Source organism: Passer domesticus, chromosome 2, assembly GCF_036417665.1.
Source record: "Passer domesticus isolate bPasDom1 chromosome 2, bPasDom1.hap1, whole genome shotgun sequence".
Lineage (NCBI taxonomy): Eukaryota > Metazoa > Chordata > Aves > Passeriformes > Passeridae > Passer > Passer domesticus.
In genome coordinates, this window is record NC_087475.1 from 84,304,961 (window position 1) to 84,330,032 (window position 25,072).

Consider the following 25,072-nt stretch of genomic DNA (forward strand, 5'->3'; position numbering starts at 1 on the left):
ATGTGGGCTCTGACCCATGCATTTCCTCATTAGAAACTTGTGACAGCATTGAATAATCAATTTAAACCCTTGACAAGATAATCAGTTGTTTGGAATAAAAGTTTTTTTAAAAAATTTACTTTTTAAACAACCTCTATCTCTGTGCAGTATCTCAATGTAACTGTACTTCAGTGCAAACGCTTTTGGTTTTCCAAGCACGCTCAGCTGTTCCTGCCCAGCAGGTGTCTCCTTGGGCTGCAGGTGAGTCCCACTGGTCTCTGGGCTCCACTGACCAAGGCTGGGATCACAAGCAGACAGGTAAAGGTGGCAGACTCCAGGTAAAGGCAGACCTCACCTCACACTGACTCACTTCTCTGCCATGTGGTGAACAGTAAAGGGAGTTTGGATGTGCCCCTGCTGTAATCCAGTGGAGTGACTGTGAAGGCTGAGGTGATTCCTATCCCTTGAGTATCCATGGAATGGGGATCTGTACTTGGGCTGTGTGTGCAGCCAAAGAGATGCCTCCCCTCAGCTCCCCTGCCTTGCTTTCAGTGCAGTGCACGCCCCATGAAATGGCTGACTTGAAAGAGAGATTAGTTCTGCTCAGTGATTAGTTTAGCTTCTCCTTTAGATGCAGAATTACAATGTGGCTTATGCTGAATGGCTTTTCTGTTAAAGAAAGGCCTCTCCTTCCCACCACTCCCCAGAGCAGATTTACATTTTCTAGTGGTGTACATGTATGGCCCTTCTATAGGCTTCTCTTGGCTTATGCCCATAATGCATAACACCATGTGCAGGACATATGGCAGGACAACATCAACCTGTACCTTGGAAAAAAGAACCCTTGCCTCCTCCAGTCAGTTTAGCCTTTTCCCATAACAGCCTGTATGGCTGAGAGGGAGTTAAAAAGAAATCCCAAACACGCTAATTAGGGTACAAGCCACAGGCAGCCTGCACAAGCCAGAAGCAACAGCCTTCAGCAAAACATAGTTAGTGAAGTGTCCCAAATCCCCTTGATTTCTACAGGATTAGCATTAAGGCCACTGCAGGGCTTTCATATGGAGAAAGCTGGGTCTTCAGCCCAAGGCATCTGGATTTGATACATTTGTTACTAGCACAATCTCTGAGAAATGAGAAGCATGTTCTAAAACAGGGGGCTGATCAATCACTTTCTGGCAGCACAGCCAGTGCTTCCAAGCCCCACTTGGAGTTCACTACTCCAGTTAGGACCAAACTTATGGGAGTCACCCTTGTATTCCCAGCATTATGAAATACTTTTTCTTTACTGTGTTAAGTGTTGCACAAGACAACTCTAGGATGCAAGCAAGGGTCCTGGTATCTCCACAATTAAAATCAAATCTAAGCTTCAGCTGAGCTAGTTATGTGTTTAACTAGAACAAAGCTCAAAGAAATTTGCAGTTTCAACAGGAAGAAAAAGCCCAACAAGTATTCACTGGAATTCAAAATTAAAGAAATACAAACATCACTCCAGTTGCATGGAAATAAAAACTATTTTAATAGAACTGAGGTCCATGAGCTGGAACTGAGAAACATCAATCCATGGAACGTCTAAAAAGCACAATGGGGAGAGGTGTGCTGAGAGCCTGTATCCACTCCAGTGATGAAAGGAGCTGCTTACCTCAGCACTCTGCTGGCTTGAACCCTCTCTGAGCAACTGGCTTCTCCTGCTTTATAGTCTGGCTGTGCTGGTATGCTCTCCCCAGCCTGAGCTGCAGGGAATGGGGGTGATTTCACTTTTGGTCTGGTTTGTACAAGGTCTGCAGCCTCCGCTGCAGCGAGGTTTTATAACAAAGCAATCTTTCCACAGGTTCAGACCTGCACGTTTTGGGAAAGGAGGGTTAAGAGACTCGCTCTGCAGCATTTGTTCTTGTTTGGCTGCTTTCTGAGTGAGAAGTTATTAAACACTGCTTCTGTGGGCTAAAAGGAGTTTGCCAGAATAAGGTCAAGGCAGAAGGTAATGGACTGAAAAGTTACACAGCAGTGACAAGCACAGAACAGAGAATCTATTGGTGTTAGCATCTTTAGCCACTGATGTTTTGCAGCTGGATGTTCCTCCAAAAAAACGCTTTTCCTTGGATTTTGAGTCAACTGTGAAAGTAAGGATGTTTTTTGCAATACTACATTTCAGAGCTCATATTCTGCAGTCTCTCACAAATACCATAATGTTTTAGGACACAACACGCCAACAAGATGCCAATAAATGTTCCCATATGTTGACAACTGAACATTAAGCCATGCTGAAAACTAGGATTTAACATGCTGCTGGATCTTTGCTCGCTTAGTGATTAAAGTAAAACAAGCTAAAATTCTATCAAGTACTACTTTTCTAAAAAACTCCAGTACTTGGGCAATTGCTGTAGCTGGCACAGGGAAGTTCAGCAGTTACTGCCAAGAACAAAGAAGAGATCCATGCTATGAAAATAAACCCAAGACCCCAGTGCTCCTTGTGTACTGCAGCTGCTGGATATCCAAAGTACTATGCTTGCATCCAACACTTTCTCTGTACCCATTTGCTGTATCACCTCACACAGAAATTTAAGCAAGTTGTCTCTTTGTTCCAAGCGTTTTTGATCTTTGCTTCAGGAAATTTCATCATCAGAGAAGCAGGAAAATAATTAAATGTGTTTTACTCACTTCTAGACTGATCTAGAAGTTATCCTGGGGAGGCCATCTCTCATCCTATTACTCAACCTTCTAGTACAAAAAGGTGCTGAGTAGGTGGCAGCAATGTTACACCTTCAGGGAACCTGCCCTGGGTTTTCTCCTCCTCACTCATGCTCCTGATCCAGCCAGGATGCAGCTGAACAATCAGCTAAGTCCCTTTGCTCTCCAGTCTGAGCTTGGAAAACAGCAGCGTCTCACAGATCTTTCTTGTTGGGCAAACTCAGTGGAAGATGTCAAGCCTGTTTCTGCTCTCTCCACTGTCGTGTGAGAGCTCCAAAGGTCAAGTCAAGAGATTGACAACAGGCCAAGGAGCAAGCTCTTGCTCAGTTTACATATGCTGCCATTAGCACTGCTCTTTTGTCTGTATTCAGCACATTTTTTCACTGCCCCTCACATTATCTTGTCAATCTTCTGCTCCCATCAGCATTTACTGTCGTTCCCAGTGTTTTTAGCACTTAATTCTCATTTCTCTGCCACAATCTTTATCTCAATTATGTCATGGCCTTTAAGTTGCAATTCATTTATGTTGCTACAAAATTTGTGTCAGGCTCTGGAAATGGGCACTTTTTGTCTAATGCAGGGTTTCACCCTGTCCCTTTTTCTTGCTGAAGGGCTGTTTGGCAGCTGGGAACTTCTGTGACTTATTCTGGCAGTTGGCTGAATGGAACCTCTGATGTCAAAAAGTCATGCAAAGACAGACTTCAAACATGTCCTGAGGTACCAGCTCAGTTTAGTTTGTGACTTTGAAACAAAGAAGAGAAGCAGGAAAGGAACTTAGATCTGTCTTCATACGAAGACTCCACATTTGTGCTGTTGGAAAACTCAGGAGCTGTTCACGTTCTTGTTCTGGCAAAAGTAATTGCCTCGAGGTAAATCCAGTTGTTTTCATTATATAATTCTCTGATCTAGAAAAAATAAAAATATTGTGGTTATTCTGACACTCCAGTTCCCTACACAAAGCTTCAAGAGGAACCACATCCCTCTAACAAAGCACTCCATCATCCTCTGATTGCTAAGGGCAGGCAGCTTCTCTACACAGTCTGCTCCTGTAGATTAAACAGCCTTTCAGCTCAATTCTGAAGAGAGCCAGGTTTTCACTACCCCCTATTATGGAAAAGGGCCAGTAATGAAAAAATAAAATACATCTGTGTGCTGTGCTTTTTAAATTAAGCTAAACTGAGTGTTATTGTGGTGACACTGAGGGCAAACACTTACAAACAAAGCAAATGAGAAAATACTACTCATGAAAATTCTCAAGGCAGTTTGTCTCCAAAGAGTAAACCAAAGAGCAAGGGTTTTTAGCAAAACCTTCAGCAAGAAGGCCTAATCTGCACAGCAGCTGTTTCAAGGAACACAGAGCAACAATGAGCAAGCAGTACAGGGTAACAGTTCAGCATCCCTGCAGAAGACATGGGTTTGGGTGTTCACAATTCTTTGGTGCTTTCATGATTTGCAGTCTCAAGTCCACAGCCACACAAAGGGTCGAAGGGATCAAGGAGATCTAGGAACACATCTATCCTCAGCCAAAAGGCTCAAGTTAGACTCTGCAGAGAGCACCAGAGGCCTAAGAAGGTTAGCATCTGTTTATCATAACCCAGCTCATCAGGCTCTGGAGGAGGATGAAGGTCTACCTTCTTCCTTCACACAAGGTCTGAACAATCTGTACCCTGGTACTTACCGAGGTCATAACAGGTCACAGATGTTATTTTTCCAGCTGGTCCCCAACTCAAACAACTCACCTTTTTTATATTCTGACCACAAGCAAACTGACCCACACTGAAAGCCCCAGTGGTAGGAAGACAAAATTTTAGTAAATGTGTATGAAACTCCCCAGATCTGGGTGTGTGTATTACATACTCTGTAATAGGTTCAGGGGTTTTTAAATTTATGGTTTGAGAAAGAAATTTTAAATTTACTGACCTGTACTGCTCAGTTTATGATACCCTGGCCTCCAGGACAAGCCTCAGGTCGTTGTGAGGAGGAAAGTTCCACTCCTATCAACTCTTCCTGTGTCTAATTACAGAAAGTGGTCTCAGCAAACTGTTCACAGCTTTTCCAGCACTACCTTCTGCTGTACAATCAGGGAAGATAACAATTTTTGGGGACTTATTTATGTTTCTTGCTCAGTTATAAACAGTACCAAGTTTATTGCCATCAATTGCTTGAAAACTAGAAGGTGGTGAAATATCAGGTTAGGTCAGGAAGAAGGAGACACCTGGTCACTGAGGTGTCCACTGTGGCTGTCCAGGGAAGCAGCCCAGGCAAGAGGCTGCATGGATCACGGCAGCCACAGGTTCAGAGTGCTGCACTTCCTGAAATACAATATGCACGTATGAAATACATTTGGTATTTTATTAAGTAAACAACTCAATTATCAGTGCACATTTTAAGCAGCAGAAATAAAAAGAAGCACCTCAGACTTTCATACCGTAACAAAAGTTCTGTGGAAGCTGCATTTTATTTGAAAATCCACCCATTTTTGCTAACATACATTTTAATATTTTAAACAAAAATAGAATCTGCAGAGACAATGCAGCAAGTATGCTTAATTCATGTACAGAATTGCTTTCGTATCATTGACTATCCTTCTGAAGGCCCCACTCCACCCAAAATTATGGTGTATTTACACAAAGCACCGATCAACAGCGCTACTTTAATTCCTCGTGAACTAAATACCCACTAGACATATGTAAGGAAGCTACTTCCCCTTTTTTACTTTTAAAAGGTAGATGATCATGAACGAGCCCAATGAAAAGGCTTACCCCCCAACATACAACACCTCAATTTTTTTTTTTTACAGAAAAGAAGGAAAGTCTTCAAAATGAAAGCAATTCCTCACATTCATCTTGGAAAGGCCTTATAATGTCAAATGTAAAAATAATGACATGCCAAGCACAAAGCAATAAAGTTCCTTCCCAATGCACTAATGCTGAATTAAAAATGTAGTGCTTCTTCTAGTCAGTTAACTGTTCCCTTGCAAAATCCTAGGCACAGAATTGACTATAAGGATTAATGCGTTTTACAGCTCTTCCCTAATTCCCATATATACTGAGAATTCATTAGATTCAGACCTTTAAAATATTTAGTGCTCTGTATGTCAGCTGAAAAGCATTCTGAATCAGATTCATTCTTTGTGGATAAAAATCAGACATACTGTATACATCCATACTCATTTTCATAAGGAGGTTTTTTTGATACAATATTAATGTTAAATTGATAATCATAAATAAATACAAACAATAATACATAAGGAATGTCTACTGCAAACTGAATATATAATTTTTAAAAAAAGTTAATTTCCATTACTGCTGTGCCTACATTTGTGAGGACTGAAAAGGTAACTGCAGAATTAAGAGTTAGGATTCGACCCTCCCCTGCCCAGAGTCTTGTTTTGAGTTACGGTAAAGGACACATCTCCAATCCAGACAGCATTTCCAAACACCGATATCAATTTCCAGAATGAAGGCTTCTCTTCATACGTTACCAATTAAGGATATTATTAGAAGCTGAGAGTATTGACGTGTTAGTCACCAGGACAAAAATAGATCTTGGTCTTAATTCATGGCAATTCTTGGCTTTGTGTTGTGTACTGATGTCTTCTTATGGAGGCATCCCAGCTTCCTTCATTGCTCTTCATCATTTCACTGCATCACTTAATGGAAGAGGAGTGTTTGAGGGACTGAAGTTCATTTTTTTTCCTGGAAGTGGGAGTTTACTGCTGAGCACATCTTTTTGGAAACGTTCCTTTCTCTTCCATCTAACACAGTTACATAAACTGAATCTGGAAAGATGAAAAACCCTGGGGTTAACATGCAACAGAAGCAGGACTTCACTCTAAACCTTTTTTCTTCAAAAATTTCCATTCTTCTGATGCCCAAGCTACCCCATGATCTGAAGTTTTGAACAGAAATAAAATATTTTTAAAAAATTAGGGCCTGGAAACAACCAAAAGCCATCAGGATGTTCTTCCAACGACACCAGCCTTTGGAACAGCTCTGCATTAAAAATAAAACCCACCTAGTTATCCATGCAATATTGTCACCAGCGGCAGCATAACACAGACCAACACCATTATGAAGAGAACTCAGGGTCATTTTTCATGTTGAACCAGAGGAAGTGCACAAAGAAAAGCAGCTGCTGTGCGCAATAAGCCTACTCTCTCTTTATACTATGAATTCTCAAATTTCTTTTTCATGTTTTCACTCATTTTATTATTTAATTCCCACCTGCCCCTGACTGGTCAAAAACAAGACAACTCCTCCACTGCACCTCTGTACCAAAATGGATCCTGGCACATGTGAAACAAGCACCTCCACCTGTATGAATGGAACTCTTGTCAAGCCACAGGGAAGCACATGAGCACCCTGCCAGCAGCACTCAGGGCTCTGCTGCTAACGGGGAACTCTGAACATTTTCCTGATGAGATGGTAAATACCAGGCAGCACCAGTTCCTTCTCCCTAACTGCAGCAAGTATCACATGAGCTGGTTCTGTTTCCAATGGACTGAAGCAAAAACACTCAATCAGCCTGTGAACTGCTGAAGTTAAATACAAAGAGTTTCCAAGTCACTTCCACGTGCTTCCAACTCAACAAGATTTGGTTTTATGTCCTTCAGAAACAGTTCTAGCCATGTTAATAGAACTTGAATTAGAACTTTTTTGTTTCATATCACAAACACCAGCATCTCCCCAGAATAATGGACAATACCTAAGTTGTTCTACAAGAAATCCTGGAGAGAGAGCTCTGCAAAGGGGTCCTTTCCTGAGGCTCTGTGAGGACTCTGACTGGAAGGGCTGGATGCTGCAGACAGCTAGTAAGAAAGACGACAGAGAAAGGGAAAGAAAAAGAAAACAAGGTCTCAGAATGACAGAATATGAAAGCTAAACGTGTAATGAAAGGACAAGGGGAGGTTAAGAGGCAAATTTGGCAGAAGTCAACTATTAAAATAAGGTATTTGGTCATATGGAAAACAAAGCCTCTTCAATGGTTGGTGTAATGTAGAAACAAGCCAGCCACGACCCTCCAGAAAGGAAACGCCAGTGGCATTTGCCAAACAAGCAGATACACACTTTCACAGCATTTTTCTTCAAAGGAAGATACAAAACATTCAGCCTGACTTCTGTGAAACAGGTTAGTCCTCTCCCTGCTTTACTGGGAAAACTACAGCCTGGCAGGGAGAGATGATGCTGGGGTCTGGCCAGAGCACGGCAGCTTTCCAGATGGTTTCTCCAGAAGGAATAGCTCTCAGCATCTTTTCTTGTCAAAATAGGATGCATATAAAAAGAGGTTGGATAGCAGAGAATAGATAATTCTCAATTTGGGACCTAGGAGGAGAACATGAGATATATTCTGTGAGTAGGAGAAAAAAGAAAAAAAAAGGAAAAAAGATGAGACTTTCAACTGCTACTCTGGCCATTTTAGGTGAGAACTGAAGACTGTGACTCATAGTCTGTACACTCATAAAAACTGCATCCTACAGTCATATACCTAAAGCAGAACACCACAAACTCAGTCATATAAAGCACATAACTTAGAGGTGGGTAATATTGGTATTCCAACTGCTGCTACTGGGAAGGACCAATAATCTGCAGGCTGTACTAGCAGGAGTATCTACTATTTGTGGATTTATTTTTCCTTCTGTGTTAATACTTTTCCCATTATACATGGTGTTTTATTAAATCCTATTTGTCTTCCCCTGCTAGAACATGCATGTTTCTGCAGTTATAAATCAAAGTCAGCATCCTCCAATTTGGGTTCCTCACTGGAACAGTTTGTTCAGAATCGAGTCACTTGCACTCCATGCCCATGGCAAAAAGCATTGCATAAAGACCTTTTCCTTTGGAAATGCCAGGCACCTGCCAACCTACGCATGACAGGAAATCTGGTTATGGGAACTGCTTGCAGAAGTGCTCAGAGTGTAAATATTGCCATTGCACATTTAATTTTTTCACATGAATGTCTATCTCAGAAACCATATGAGCAGACTGAGTTCCTTCAGGATCAGTACATACTTAATCTGCACTGGAATCTTCATCTCCTCCTGAAACCCCACTCCCAATGGTGCACTCATATTCAGTTACCATAAATAAATTATGCAAAAGTCATGAGACAGTATGGGAAATGCTTGAGAAGCAGTTTCAGGATGTCAGAATTTCCCCTCTTAAACTTGGTTCTTTCCTTTGGAAAGCTGCAGGCAGACTAGTGATATGGTCCAACAGAGTCCTAACTTCAGCAAGGAATGCCTGCTGCCACTTGATTTCAGGAAACAATCTTCCTCTTCATGGTGAAATGCCTTGAGGTCACATACATTTCTATCAAACTGAGCTGCCAAATCTCCAGCCCTTATCAAGTCCAAAGTAACATCCCAGTTTGAAAGCAGTGTGGAAGACTGGTAGGTTTGGGCCAGTAGTGCAACAGCAGCACATAACTGCACACAGGGGAAATTTCAGAAAGCCCATTCAGGTTAAAATCTGAGGAAAAAACCTGACTATTACCTAAATGCCATAATTAAATTCAGACAAGACTTAGAGTAAATATGCATTTCAACAAAATTCCTCTCATTATTAAAAAGGAGACCTAAAAAAAATACACGGGAAGTATAGTTAGACTGCTTCCTACATTGCACCAGATTACTCCAGTTTATAAATAGATCTGAAAACCAGGACCACTCCTAGCAGTTTCTAAGGAGAAGCATTTAAAACAACAGTGCTGGCCATCAGTTTCTCCAGAGCTGATCTAACTGGAGCTGTGGATTTAGTGCCCCTGTTGCCCAGCGCTGGTGTGATGTGAAACACACCACTCTGCACTGCTCAGACAGCTTAGTCTCACCTCCAGCATCAGCCGGCACTTCTCACTGCCTCCAACAAAGACAAAGCTCCCTGGAGCCACAGTAAAACCTAGGAACCCGTCCATAAGCGAGCATTGGGCTGACTGCCACCATTAGCTACATTCTGTTTTCCCATGAAACAAGTCTGTCAAACTGTTTTACCATATATTTTAGGGGTAACGTGCCAAAGCAAGCATCTCTCAGGTCTCCTTTCTGGCTTAAGTCTGTCCTGAACTCCCTACCCTGTTCTTACAGTTTCAAACACCCCTCAAACCCCTCGCCCCCCTACACCCAGCCAAAAACCAACCACAAAACAGATCCACCAAACCAACTTACTCATTTCAACATTTACCTATTCTCCATCACCCAGGTGATTGCTCCTGCTACTTGCCCTGTAGAATTGGCTGTGTTAACAGCTGCTGTGTGTTACAATTTACATAGATCTTGGCAGTGGGTGGAGTGATTTCTTTATTCTATTTTAAATCTTAAATTTTGAACTACCCATCTGCTTCCCCCTCCTAAGGCTATGTCCTTCTGTGGACAATCACACCACAACACGTGCCATGTGAAGGCACATGGATTTGTCCTAATTGTACCATTCTTTGTTGGCCAACACAACACGGTCGTTGGTTTTACAGCCAAGCCCTGCTGCTGCACATTGGGACATTCAGGCCTTGTGACAAGCAGACACATTCCAGCCCCTGTGCATCAGCCATATCTGGGACATTCAGCATTTGCTGCACTGTATCACATCTGCCATCCCCCTGCTTGAACCACTGATTCAGCCTGCCCCCTCCTCAGACACACTCACACACACTCACCAGCTACAATGTCATCAAACAACTCCAACCATTCTCACTGTCCTGGGTAGCCCAATGTAATAAGTTGCAGCAGGTAATGGCCACCATTGTATCATGATGAAAACTTATTTTCTTTCTCAGATGGGAAATACTGCAAGATAAATATTTTCAAAGAAAAATTACACACCTTTCAAAATTATTAATGCCTTCTGCACTCAGATTACCAAAGAAGAGACTGTTCTAGTTTCATTCTCCCTTATTTCAAATTATTGTGCCCTTAAAAACCGAACTACCTTTGCTTTTGACTGCTACAATTAGGAAAAAGGTTGCAAGCATGTAAAGAGAACACTTGGAAGAGAAGCGAAACAGGTATGTCTAGAGACAGAAAAAAATTAATTATTAAGACTAATCCTTGAGAGTATCAAGTTATGAACAACAGTTTAGTTTATATGGAAACTGCACAACATTATGATGCCTATTTTCCCAGTGTGTTCTCAACTCACTACAACTTGGCAATAACATTTTTGGCAACAACTTCCTGTCTGTCATCATGCTTTTAAGTACCTTTAGCTTTCTTTACTGTAGACAACACCCAAGATTTATCAGGAGACTGGAGGAGATATAATCTGGTGCTTTAAATTAAGTATGAAAAACAATTTAGTTTTTGTCAAGTAATGACGCCATGGGCAAAACCAGTATTAGAATAATGGTGTTTACAGTGATCCTTGTGGGCAGTTTGAGCTGTGTGCCTCTCCGATAACCATTATTTATTCTTTAAGATTTTTTTACAGACCCAAAGAACACACATTTCTGTTTCTTTCCTTTTTCTATTTCTGGCATAACAAGAGCAATAACTAAACTTAAAGCACAAAATACACTCTCAGAAGAGCCTCAAGACAGCATACAGTAAATTCAGTGTGAGAGAAGGGTAATTCCCCTCCCTGGCTATACATTAGTAAACTCTGCTGTGCATGGGGAAGCTCTCACATGCAGCCCTTGTTTCATTTAAGATGCTTTACTGGCATCAGGCTTCTGAAAACTTGACACCTTCCAGCAACAAAGACTGTGTGTCTCAGGGAAAACCCTTCTTGGTCACAGCAAACGCTGACTCAAAGGGTGTGTTTTCAATGAAATTAATTCTCACAGGAGCCAAACATTGTCAGGTAAGAGAATAAATATAGCTCCACACACCTCACTTGTGACTAATTCCTCTTTCTCCTGTTCTGACAGCCAGCTGGGATTCAACCTAGGCCACGCCCTGCAATGTCAAATGAAGCAGAAAGGCTCACTGAACTATTCAGACCCATCTACCTGTTCATAACTGAATCAGGCAGGTAGGCAGGTTTTTTTTAAGGATAATTTCAATTTTTTTTAATGTAAAGAAAACTTCTATCCTTGAGGATCCTTTTACTTGGTCAATATTTAAAATGGTATAAATGGTATAAAATCCATGTGAAAAATACCAAATCACTTAAGTGACAGTGAAGGTGCAAAGCAGCTCTCAGAAGTCTAAGACAAAGCCAGTTGAGAACTGCATTTCTAGCTAAAGAAATCTAACAGCATCTCTTTCAGATAAAGCATTTAAAAGAAGACATTTAAAAAAAAACAAACCCTATTCACAAGGCTGTATTTTGAAGACGACAATGGGCATACAGCCCACTGGGAGCACACAGCAGAACCCTTCTTATAAAAGGATCAGACTGAGGCACTGGAAAATGCTTGAGGCTCTTTCTAGTTCCAGCTTAATGCCGAATTCTCTTCCCTCTACAGTCTAGTCCCAAACACTGCAGTTACACCAACCTATACCTAGGTGAAGTTACACATGAATGCTTTTAAACATTCACCTATAGAAACAGAGCACTTTATAGTAAGATCAAACACAGGCACAATATATTTCATTTTTCTAATAGAAGGCTGATGTACAGAGTGAACTTTGAAAAAGAGACATCTCATAGATGAGTAAAACCACACTTAATCCTGGAGCTTCAGTCTGCCAGTTAAACTTGGCTCTGCCTCTAACTGCAGTTCACAAATACGAAGTCTTAATGATATTAGAATGTTCCAAAAATAGTATGAAGGTGGTCAGGGTTATCCATCCCCTCTTCCTCCTACTTTTTAAAATGTTTTTCTTACAGTAAAAAAAAACCCTCTCTTAAGATGCCTATTGGGTTATAGAAGTGAGTTCAGACAGAAATTTCCCAGTGACAGACATTTGTAAAACAAATCAATAACAGGTGTTGTATTTAACTCCAGTATTGATGCAGTTAGTTCAGAGTGGCCCTTTGGCACACTCATTCCAGTAGGTTAGGTAATCAATCTGGACACAACACATCCCAAGAAACAGGTAACCAGGGGATTTAAGGAACGCTCCAGCTAAGGTAGCACTTAACAGGGTAAGGCCAGGTAGATCAGTATTGCTATTGCACATCTTCACTATGCTGCAAATGCAGTCTCCTGCAAAACCATGGAGCAACACAAAACCCACTGGAGACTACCATGGTTAAAACCAGATGGATGTGCCACATGCCTCCCACTGAGGTGGTCAGGACCAACAACAGGGTGGGGGGCTGAGTTTTCACCAAGTTTGACACCACAATTTTTTCAAACCCTGTCTGGCCCCTGCAAAATGCTGTAATACAAGCACACACCTTGCACCATGGGTACTTTACAATCTTATACTTTTAAATGTAACAGGGGAAAGAACAGTGATACATATACTTAGGAAAACGCTGTAATAGCCAATCCGACATAAACACACTCTGCGGGTAAAGCAGCATGGAATATGACTTTGAAGAAAAAGCTCATCTTCAGCACAGGGTACAGACATCAGCTTTTGCTATTCTTTGTCATTGTCACATTCCCAGAAAAACAATGCCTGAAAAAGACCGACCCTCTTTGGTTTGGTAACACAAACTTGCTGCTGTCAACATGGATACAAGCAGATAGGAAGCAAGCCTTCCATGAACCTTCCATGAACTTGTGCAATAATTTGCCCAACACAGATAAGAGATATTAATTATATCTATGCATAAAATTAACATATTTAATATACTTCTAAAGAAACTGCTTCGTGTAATTCATTCCCAGCACCAACAATTTAGATATACACACCTGTGCTCCTGGTACAGGGCCAAAGGGGTTTGGTGGTCTCATGACTGGCTGACTGTATATCAAAGTTGGCTGGGTCATTACTGGTATGCCTCCCATCTGTGATGGCTGAAAAAACCCAGACAGCATCAAATCACACACAACATTAATACATTTCAAGTATTTAAGGAGTTAAAGGAAAATGGCAAATGGGTGAAAAGTCATGGTCATATTTGAGATATGCAACTATGTGAGATCATTCTGCAAATAAAGGTGACCTGAAAGGAACATTAGAGCCTTCCCAAGGATTTTTTCTCAATAACAACTGAGCCCATTCAATCTCTTGCTGCGAAGATCTGAAGCACTGAAACACTTGTTAGACAAGCATTTGTGCTGGTCCTTCTGCTCCCAAACACGAGGTCTGACAGCACCTCCCTGACTGCCTCTGAAAGTACAAGCACAGTTGTGCAGACAGCAGTGCAGTGCTGACAGAGCTCAGGACAAAACTGAAAACTGAGAGCTGTACGTGCAATTAATGTTAAGTCATTATGCAATCAGAGCCGAAGTGTTACCAACACTCCGGCTGAGCGAAATTACAAGTTTAATGTATATTAATGGTCTTACAAGTCAGGTTATATTTAACACAGATGCCCATCTCTGGCACTGCTTTTGGCATTCCCCTTAGGCTTGGGTTGACAGCCAGCAGCAGTCCTACTGAAGCAATCCTGATACCAAGCAGCTTTTCCCTGGCTAATCCTGGTGGTGATGGTACTCTTCCGATCATGCCAACCAGCTGTTTGGGCAATCACAGGGTGAACCCGTTCAATAAACTGCCCCTAATGAAAACATCCTATAAAAAAAATGTAAGAACAACTGAACAACTGCTGGCCCAAGACATGGAAAGCAGCAGCCAGGCAATGCCCAGGCACAGCGCTACAGCGCTAAACAAGCTGCCTGTCCCAGCAAGCTCACAACAGATAGAAACATGAGGGAAAAGCCTGCACTTAGGCAGGACCATCCTCAGGACTGTGGTCCCCACTACTGCTTTTATGAAAAACTAAAATGTTTAACAGCAAGGGCTGTAAATTGAGTCAACATGTCAGAGACTCCTGATGGTAAATGTCCTCAGTAAAGTCTGAATGAGCCAGGGCAGATTTCAGGATGTGCTATGGAGCCCACTGGTCATTCTGTAATGGTCCACCTCACCCACCTGCTCACATACTGGACGTGTTTGAACAAGCAGCAGCAACTCAGGGTAATAGAGTTATGTCTCCTTAATTCCAGTTTCCACTTCACATTGGCATTTAAACCCCACAATCAAACACAGCACAACAATGTAACATAACAAGCAAGATTACTTCTCGTACAGTACATGTTACCTTCCCCTACTGCTGACTCAAAAGAACTATGAAAATGCTGCTGGTACCATAAGAGCAAAGTTGTGTAGATCAAGTTTGAATCCATACTAATGTTAGTTTAAGCATAACAGCTTTGACCAAGAATATGGAAGTTCATGGATGGGTAATGGGGAATATGATAATATATGATACTCTCCCAAGAGGCCCTCAAAAAAGTCGTTGGCCACTTCTGCAATTCACTTACTGAGTGTATATAAGCTATAATCATTAAACTAATTTGGTTACATGATGAAATATTTAGGGTTTTTTTCCTTTAATCTGTGAGGCATTTAATAGAATAACTGCTTGAAGGAAGTTTTCTTGCCTTTTATTCATCCAGAAAAGCTGTGCTGCATCAAAATCATACTAAAAAGAGCTAAGGCGTATAATTTCAGAAATATTTTAAAATTTAAGGTAAGAACAAAAATTTTTAAAGCAAAAAGCAGGGAGGTCAGGTTTATATCAAAAGCCTTGAGGCACTGGTGTGTCACTAACAGATCCAACTCTCAACCAAAACCACACCATATTGCAGTGTCACAAACTTGCACTTTTGTAGCATTAATCATCACAGACGCTTGCTCCCAAACCTCAGCAGAAGGTATTTAAGGAAGGCTTCACTTCACCAAGAAAACATTTCTCTTCTGAAAGCAGATATTTATATTGACATGATAAACTTCTATAATAAACTTACTTCCATGCCAATAAGGACCACCAAGAACAGACACTGTGTTAATTTTTATAGAATCACAGAATGATTTGGGTTGGAAGGGACCTTAATCTAAAAATGATCTAGTTCCATTTTAAGAAGTTTATGAATAAAACAAGTGAAGTAAGAAAGGGCAGACTGAATTTCAGACAAACAGCATGTAAGTGGTTCAGAAAAGAAGTTAATAATTTGGTGAGGAAAAAATGAATGGGAGTTGAAATTCAGTCTTCAGTAGAATAGTTCAGGAAAACAAGAGCTACCAAACTATAAGCAATGAAACAATATACAGCATGTGCCTGGTTGGAGTTATAGGAATTCCACTCACCATCACGTAGCCCATCATTCCTGTTGGCGTTGTAGCAGGATAGGCCATTACAGGGGGTGCCTGGTGTGAGAAACAGTGGTGAACTGAGAGAAGAGATCAGCTGCATACTCTAAGACACTGCTTTCTAAGGATCAACTGCAGCACTCAGCTTATTATGAACATAGCAGAGAATAAATTGGATTTGCAGTCTGGTGTTAAGAGTGTATCCTAATTATTTCAGATGTAGTACAATACCTAAGCTAAAGTTTATGGGCCATCTTGGCAAATCTATAATAGTGTATTTGCTTTCATCATGTTAGGATTCTGGCTGTTTGAACTAAACTGTACATTCCACTCTCTCAACATCCTGTTTAGAGAACACAGTACAAGACTCAGAGAAGTTTGAGAGAAAATATTTATGAAGCAGAAGCACTTTTTAAATCCCATGTAGTATACACTTATATTTCAGTATCAAAAGTAATGGTACACAAGAAGTCTTAAGAGAGAGTTTGAAAGACCAAATTACCATTGCTTCTGCTGACACAGGAATTCTCTTTAGCTGGGATGAAAATATGATGGGGATTCCCCTAGCAGGCTTTGATATAAATTACTCTCACAGGAATAGCCAGTTTGCACTCCCTCTCCCTCCCTCACTCCATTCACTGCATTTGAACATGCTAAAAGTCCTCTTAGTAATCTCCAGATACATAGATGTTACCCTGATGTGCTTACTGCACTTTTATGAAGGTACAGCACAACCGCTGTCAAAACTGGGGCAAGCTTCTGCTTTGAAAACAGTTTGGCAATATATATGTAGAAAAACAGCTGATAACTCTTAGAAATTTAAATAAAGACAGTTCTTCATCTCTTAGCCATATTCTTTATTCTACAGTTTATTATCCACTTTCTAAAATGGCCTTAACTATTATAAGGACAAAAAAGTTGGATTTTTTTCCAGACTAAACTGGTGCTTACAGATATTTAGATAGCTTGCTATCTATTCACTCCACCTCCTGTTAGTCTACCCTTTTAGAAAAAACAAAAACAGTAATTTTCATGTTTTTCTGTAGGGATTTCTATTCAAGACAAACACCATAAGCATTTCTTGGTACACAGACATTACTGCTACAGAAAAGAGGCAAATCATAAATCATTAATCATACTGGATTAATTAAAGCAGATAAATTGCTTCATCAGGAATATGGCATCAGGAAAGCTGCTTCTGAATTCAGTTCTAAGGTATCAGCTGCTTTTTCTTATATAGTAGAGCCAGTGCAAATGGCATTTAAATTGCCATGAGAACAGATAGAAAATCATCTGGACAGCGTATTTGCCACATATTTCACACAGCGGGCAAAGCTGTCTCAAAAATGACAACTTTTCTTTTTGTTTTGCTTGTGTACACACATCTACACAAACATGCTGAATAAACTTATTGTTGAGTGCTCAAATATGGACCTACCACCCTTTAGTTAGAGAGTTACCCTGGAATAAAAACAGAGTACAGGGAAAGACCAATATTACTGTTGACATAAAGAAAAAAGTCCTTTGAAATGAAAGCCTGCATTCCTCAGACAGCAAGCACAGGTTATTTCTTGCCCTCTGTAAACTATCTGCATTAATTTTATTTTTTCATATGAGCATTCATGACATATTGGTCTCTCCCCACTTAAAAAAAAAAGAAAATCAAGATCTACCATTAATGTGGATCAAGTGCCACATATAACAGAAGCCTGTGAGGTTTCATGCAATTATTCAAACACAATATTTTTATCTTCATTCAGAATTCACCAAATGCATTAAAGGCAGCACAGACACACACCCCAGCTCTCTGGCAGCAGATGGTACAGTTTAAAGCAAGGAAAAATAATCTTGGTATTTCCCATGCCATCATTCGATTCAAGAGCCTGCACACCACCTATGAAATTTGTGTATGCTAAGAACAGCTCAATTTTTGGCACACCAAAGATTTTCAAATGAGAAATGTGTAAATAGCGAGGAGGTTATGAGATTCTGCAACAGCAGTGGTTAATATCAGCATGCCAGTCGATTGCAAAAAGGCTGTGGGTTGTTTCACTTACGTATTGTGGAAAATGCATGCCATTCTGTATTTCCCAGGGAGAACAATTACATAATGCAATAACACTGGATTAGAAGCAAATACTTACACAACAGAATATACACAGATAGCATTTTAGTTCACAAATACATTAAATGTTTACTCCAACACATTCTTGTAATTCAAGTCATTCACTGAGACAACACACCTGTGATACTGTCGCTGGCATTAGGTTTCACATGGGTTTGCATAGTCCATTTATTTGGTATATGCCTTTTTCACCGAAGATTTTCAAAAGCATATTTATTTAGCAAGCAGCAGCAACTCCACAATAAATGGACCACCAGAGGAAAACAAAGATTTCCCCCCCCCCATTATTTCTTTTTCAAGTTTTTTATGTTATAGAACAGTTTCACAGGAAGTGTCTCAACAGTATCTCTCAATAATAAAAGCTGTTAAATGTAATGACTTATCATCACAAGATGTAGATATAAGACATGAGTTATTAAACAGATTCAAGCACACAGGTAAACTCAAACCACCAGTAATTAATGCAGGTAAGTAGTTACAATTTCTTCAATATCTACACATCCTGCAGTAAGAGCCACAAACATATTTCTCCCTAAATAAATGTAGTGAGTTGACAGGACACCTAGTAGGGAAGAGGTAGCAGATCCAGGGAGACAAGTTCTATCTTTCCAAATCCACAATGCTGCATTACTGCACTGCAGATTCAACCTCCCCCAGACAGAGTCAGATGCAATAAATCTTTGGGGGCAGTTTGTTACCTGCTCTGTCCATGTACAGCTCTCCAGGTCATTGGTGAAAGGGTGAGTAGGATTCACATGCAAAAATGTTCTGTGAACATTGTGAAAACTACTTCTGTAAAGCCTTAACATGTAATTAAAAGCCCTCCCCCTACACAGCTACCCCAAAATCCTTGCCAATACTACCTGTTAAAATAGACATGAACTTGTTCATCAAAAGTGACATGGATTAAAAGTAAGTGCACACACCAGGGCAGGAAGGCTGTAGTTATGGACATGAGGAAAGCTGTAGCCACAGACACTTCTGCAAGTATCATGGGGCCAGCTCCCACCCCCAGAGCAGGCCAAGTTACAACGTAATGATGCGTGACCTGTAAGTGCACCCGAAGGACACTTTCACCCTTACACTTTTCTAGACTGCCAAATGCCTCCTCACTCCTTGGAATTCAGAGTTTTATGTCATAAACTCACAGAATGGTTTGGGTTGGAAAGTACATTGATGATGACCTAGTTTGAACCCCCCCTGCTGTGGGCAGGGACACCTTCCACTAGACCAAGCTGCTCAAAGCCCCATCCAGCCTGGCCTTGAACACTTCCAGGGATTGGGGCATTCACAGATTCTCTGGGAAATCGGTGCCAGTGCCTCAGCACCTTCACAGTAAAGAATTTCCTCCTAGTCTCTAATCTAAACCTGTCCTGTCAGTTCGCAGCCATTGCCCCTTGTCCTGTCTCCACATGCACTTGAAAATCCATTGAGTGAAACCCAGAGAGCCCTACCTCCCAAGAGAGAAGCTGCTCAAACACTACTGAAGTTTGTGTTAAACCTAAATGTCACATCACAAATTATTTACTAGAATCACACTGCCAAGAAAAACAAATCCCAGTAGTACACAGCTCCAACTGACCACTTCTTCAATTTTCTACTACCCTTTTACTACAGACCATTTTCAAATTCATCCATTTTCAAATTCATACCTCACCCTACAGATCTAAATTGCAGGGAACTCACTATTTTAAAATGAGCATTTGCTTACCAACGTCGGAGCATTCCACGCAGTTGTAGGTGCAATCTTGGGTTGCCAGTTGGAACCACCTGTTAGTTTCTTTTCACCTGGCTGAGTCCAGTTTACATCACTTCAAATAAATTTTTTAAAAAATTGTTAGAAAAATTGGACTTTCTTATAAAGCTTTCTCAGGTAAACACCATTTCCACTTGGAAATGAGGCTTCTTTTATTAATGAAGCTCATTTAGCAAAGGGGTTGATAAAAAATTTAATGACAACATGTTTTAGCTCAGAAAAGTAAGAAAAATATTCAGCATGAGCCCCCTCAGCATCTCAGTCAAGTTGTCCAGAATAGGTAAGTTAGTGTATCTGACTCAGGTCAAGACATTTGAGTTAGATTTCAAGACAGCATATTATTAGCTTTCTGAATGATTTCAGAGTTGGCACAGATGGTCCCAATAAACTTGAAATTTGCCAATTCCATTTCTCCACTTTGCTGCTAGAGCAGATGTTCACTACCCTCAAATACACACACCCTGCTTCAGAATTCACTTGTCTAAGGTCAGCCTCAAGACCCAGGTTGCAGTTTCACAATCTTTAAGACCACTGTGCTCACACTCAGGTCACACCAAGTATTTAAGGAGTGTTATGACTACCAGCAACAACTACAAATAAACATTTTGATGAACTACTTTTTAATATACCTAAAAGTCTGAAAGGAATCAGAGACAGGACGCCTTGCCTGCTACTGTCACTGCCACTCAGTCTACAGTCACCTTCCAACAGTTCTCAACAATTCATTACACCTTCTACAATCCCACATGTGCTCTGAAGGCTAACATTATATGTTGGTATGCACAGGTTTCAATATGTACATTCATGAAAATTTACTACCATGAAAATCCAAATGCTCAACTTCTGATTAAACATACTCACTTTTTAGTAGTTCCATTTCCAATGCCCAAATCTGTCACAAGGGAGAAAAAGAGACTACTGAAATTCTGTTTTTTTAAAAGAAATCAGTAAGTATTTACATGTTAGGGGTTCCATACTTACTGCCTACAAGATTGGCTAAAGATGAATCCAGATCATCTGACACTAATTTATTAGGCGGTACTTTGGCAACTGGAAGACTCTGGTTTTGAGAGGCCACTGTTGGTTTTAGGAGACCACCTAGTTCATCAAAGCCTTGGAATGAGAAACATAAGTGATTTGAAACACAAGCCTCCCACAAATGTCATGACATTCAATTAGACAGCAAAGTGAATAAAATGGCTAAAATACAAAATTTAACCTGGTGATGCTACCCGACACAGGAAGGACAAAAGTTATGCTTTTTGATAAAAAAGATCTTTACTATGGAAATAAGATTTTATTTCAGTGGTTTAACCTATGGGACAACTTTACATGGAATGGATTCATAGTGACTGTAAAGGAGTCAAAATGTAAAACAAAGAAAAAATATGTAAAGTGTTTCAATCTTACAAAAACATCTATTTGCTTTTAGCAAATCAATGGCTTGGGAAAAAAGAAATCTGATGTCAAGAGTACAATGCAAAAGATCAGAAAAATATCTACTTTCCACATGCTCAAAAGAACAGAAAAAGCACTATGACTTCAATCCAAATTAACTGTATTGACTGATCATTTTCTGAAGCAATCTTAATATCAAAAGAGGAGGCAAATGAGTGCCAAAATCCATGTTGCAGATACATAAAATGAAGATAATATTTTACCTCTTCCAAGCACACTCTACAAATACACACTTAATTTCGGCTCAGAGCATATAAAAATGAAGGCTGTTCACTGTGTGAAATTTTAATGTACAAAATACTTAAGTGAGGGAAATCAGTGTAAACATTTCAGCAGTGTAGAAATAGTCTGTAAAGAAAAATTATTTGATTCATGCTGTTATTGACCTTTCAAAATCAGCTTTCTTTTCTTCATCTGAAACTGTCTCAGTAGTGTAAGTAAATACATATTAAGAGATTTATACCTCAAGAATAAAATAAATTAAAGGGAAGGACATATGTTATTTATTTTAGCAAGTGTCTTACCACCAGAATCTGGGACAACATTAGAAGATTTGTTTCCAAACACAGACTCAAAGTCAACATTAAGGCCAGCTGATGGCTGTGGCTGAGCAACAGGAGATGGAGTGAACCCTGTGGGGAAAAAAAAAAAGAAATTGTATGTTTTTATACAGCATTTCCCATAAATCCACCTTTATGCAAGACAAGCCAAATAAATATTTCAGCACTGCAGAAAGATCTCAACTGCAGGAATACCTCTAAAGTCCAGATTACACCCTGACACTGAGCAGTTTATTTGGTCTTTATTCAAAGTTATTCCTCCAAAGAAAGATTTTGTCTAAAAAACTGAACAGACAGGCCATAAAAGACAGTCCCCCTGCAATTACTTAATCTCTGGACACCTTCCTTATTCTTTTATCAATATGTTTCCAATAAAATTACTGAGGAAAATGTCACCATGCTTCTTCAGGAAAAGAAGCTGGCTAGTGTGGAATCCGTTTCAAGATTATTTGACTGAAGATTATTCCTCTGTGGTTGATACTAATCCAGCAATTCTGTTAGATACAACTGGAGTAAGATCCAAATCATCCCAAGGTGCCTGAAATAGTAATGCCTTTGATTAGACACACTTAATACAAATAATTTTCATAGCTCTCAGCTACTCGTGGACACACATTTTGCAGTAGACCATGTTTTTCAGTCAAATTTCTAGAAATTATGGCAAGATATGGGGAGGTACAGCCACATTTCAGCTCCTAGTGCTGTCCAAACTGACTTCACTTGTCTTCCATGTGTCTGTAGTGTTCTTCAAATACACAGTTATTTTTCAACACTGAAAATTTACTGCAGCATGAAGCATTGCATATGATGTTCAGCAGCATTAAGTCAATAATTCAGTACTAAAGAAGGTAATAACCATTTGTTTGTAGTATTTTTAATGTTATATATGATCACACAAGCACGTGTATGTGCAACACCTTGGTATTCAGGCAATAACAGAAGTAATCATTGCTTTATATAAAAAGCACTAAAAAAAAACCCGCAACACCACCTTGAAAATTAGCTCTTCTGGTTTCTAACAAAAAGTATGATGACATGGAAATGAAAGGCTCACAACTACTTCAGCAGTAAAACACTGCAATGGGTAAAAATAACTGATAAAGAATACTTCTTGGATTTAATTTTGCTTCCTGAGACAGCACCTCATTTCAATCTTATTATTTTTCTGAAATCAGTCAGATTTCACCTGAAAAAATTAGTAACTACAGGATGTTATTGTTGAACATAAGCTTCAGAAAAAAAAAAGCAAATTTGGATTACCTGTTTCTTTTTGTCTTAAAGGAACAAAAGTCTCCTAACTCCATCGCTAAAATTTAGACAATGTAATTTTCATTATAAATAAATCAAAGTAAGATGCATACAGCAAAACGTGGGAAGCAGTAATGTGGGAAAAGAGAGCGTAAATAATCAACAAACCAAAATGAGTATCTTTATGACATGTATGCCATCAAGTTGTAACAAGCCATTTCAGAGACTCTGAACTTCAGATAGGAATTCCTTTGATGGGATGTCCTGCAACTCTTAAAACCGTGCCTGTACCAATAGAAAACCTGACGTACAATAGCTCATATTTTGCTTCAGCAATCAGCCCCAACCAAAATATGCCGAGTTTCCTACTCTCACATTTTTGAAGTTTCAAATTTTATGAAACTAAGAAGGTGAGACCATCTCCAAGACAAAACAATATACAGGAGTCCTTTGAATCAGCCCCTGAGAAAGATCAAATCCTAGTCTTGATATCAACCACCAGCTCAGGGCGGTTTGTTTAACAAGGATATTTTGAAAGGTGCAAAGGTCAGTATTTTTAATGGAGCTTCTTTGAGCATCAAGACTTAGCAGAAACAAATAACCCTGCTTTTTTAATATGGAACAAAGGGAACAGTGATTTTTATCATTTAACCTTTTTTTAAATGATGCTCATTGTTTTTTATGCAAAGATACTAAACCAAAATGTGACTTTAGGGGCTTTTAAGAACTAAGCCTTCCACAAACCATTTACTGAAGGTATTCCTAAGCCTTGCACTGCAGCAATGTTTTCACACCCTGCTCAGCCTGGTTTGGACAGATTATAACCTGTCACAGCCCACAATCTCTCTAGCAATTATCAGGAAGGTGTTCCAGAATCAGCACCAGCATGGGGTTATTACACAGACATGACACAGCTGCACAAATGATTAGCCAGTACTTCAGTGCAGCAGAGACCTCTTTGTCCTGTTCTGTTGCAAAGCTTAACAGCAGTTTAGTGCACTGTTTAAGAGTAATATATCAACAAAATTGCCACAAGCAGCACGAACATCCCAATCCCTTTATCTTAAAAACAACGAGGTAGAGCAAGATGAGAAGGTACTTATAAACATGCATGTCTTTTGTGTGGTATGTAGCAACAAGTAAACTATGAGAGATCCTGAAATGGGGAGATACTCATTTCATGTTTAGACTAAATAAGCCTTAGTTTGGCAGAAACTGAAAAAATTCATTCCATTCGTGACCACACACCTGGCACAAGCACAGGAATTATAGCTGGAGCCACTAAAACAAGGCACTTCTGTAGTCAGCAACATGCCTACTAGTTCTAGGCACACAACACATTCAAACTTCTGTGTGTGTGGTAAGGCTGTATCATCCCATTACCTACCTCCAAATAGACCAGCTACAGAAGAAGGCTCATTGCGGAAATGAGAAGCGTTAGGATAAGCTTGAGGACCACAAAAAGAATCTGATAAGGAGTATCACGCGAGAGAGAAAGCCAGGAAAGGAGAAGAGGGAGTGTTACAGAAAGAGAACCAAGATACAATGCTATTCAGAATTTTAATTTCACATCAGTCTATAAATCCACATACAGTCTAATAACATAGAACCAATGGAATGAAATCAATACACATCAGACAGACAGTAAGAAACAAGTTTACACAATCTCTAACACAAAAGGGGAAAGCACAGTTTCAAAGGAACAGCTATATTAGGATCTTTTTTTTTCCAATCAAATGCCATGTTTTACACCCTCAGAGGAAATGAGTGTAAAAGTTTCAAGGCATTTTTCATATACCTGAAGTATATTCATATTTGCTTGTCACAAAGGGATTTAGTTGAGTAAATGGATTGTAACGATCTAAAGAACCAGAAAGAGTTATTGTAAATCCACATTCACATCACTGTAGCACCTTGATCGTGCTAAAACTGCATCTACATGTTCCGCATGAATCTGTCAGGAGGCCACCCTCTGGTTCTAGATACATCCTGAGAGCATGAGACACTGGAAGAGAATGTAATATCAATGCCATTCATTTCCAGTGACTTCAGAGCTGTCTTGTGATAAATACTGCAAAGACCAGCAAGCACCACAAAAACCCACCAGGGTCCTTGTT

At 39.9% G+C, this 25,072-nt stretch overlaps 1 protein-coding gene across 7 annotated transcripts in view; it reads right to left on the bottom strand.

Annotated features, from left to right (window-relative positions):
- Window positions 1-5,103: 5,103 nt before the first annotated feature.
- PICALM (phosphatidylinositol binding clathrin assembly protein) overlaps window positions 5,104-25,072 on the bottom strand; it is a 65,656-nt gene continuing 45,687 nt past the window's right edge. The window contains exons 14-23 of one of the 7 annotated variants that reach the window (XM_064409671.1): window positions 24,343-24,423; window positions 21,672-21,779; window positions 20,671-20,802; window positions 20,551-20,581; window positions 19,645-19,744; window positions 17,866-17,889; window positions 15,806-15,865; window positions 13,402-13,506; window positions 7,372-7,474; window positions 5,104-6,445 (exon numbers count right to left, since the gene is read on the bottom strand). In XM_064409671.1, coding sequence (XP_064265741.1) covers window positions 7,382-7,474; window positions 13,402-13,506; window positions 15,806-15,865; window positions 17,866-17,889; window positions 19,645-19,744; window positions 20,551-20,581; window positions 20,671-20,802; window positions 21,672-21,779; window positions 24,343-24,423 — 734 coding nt within the window. In that variant the 3' untranslated portion in view covers window positions 5,104-6,445; window positions 7,372-7,381. The remainder of the gene's footprint in view (window positions 6,446-7,371; window positions 7,475-13,401; window positions 13,507-15,805; window positions 15,866-17,865; window positions 17,890-19,644; window positions 19,745-20,550; window positions 20,582-20,670; window positions 20,803-21,671; window positions 21,780-24,342; window positions 24,424-25,072) is intronic. The other 6 variants (XM_064409672.1, XM_064409673.1, XM_064409677.1 and 3 more) reach the window with 6 other exon arrangements.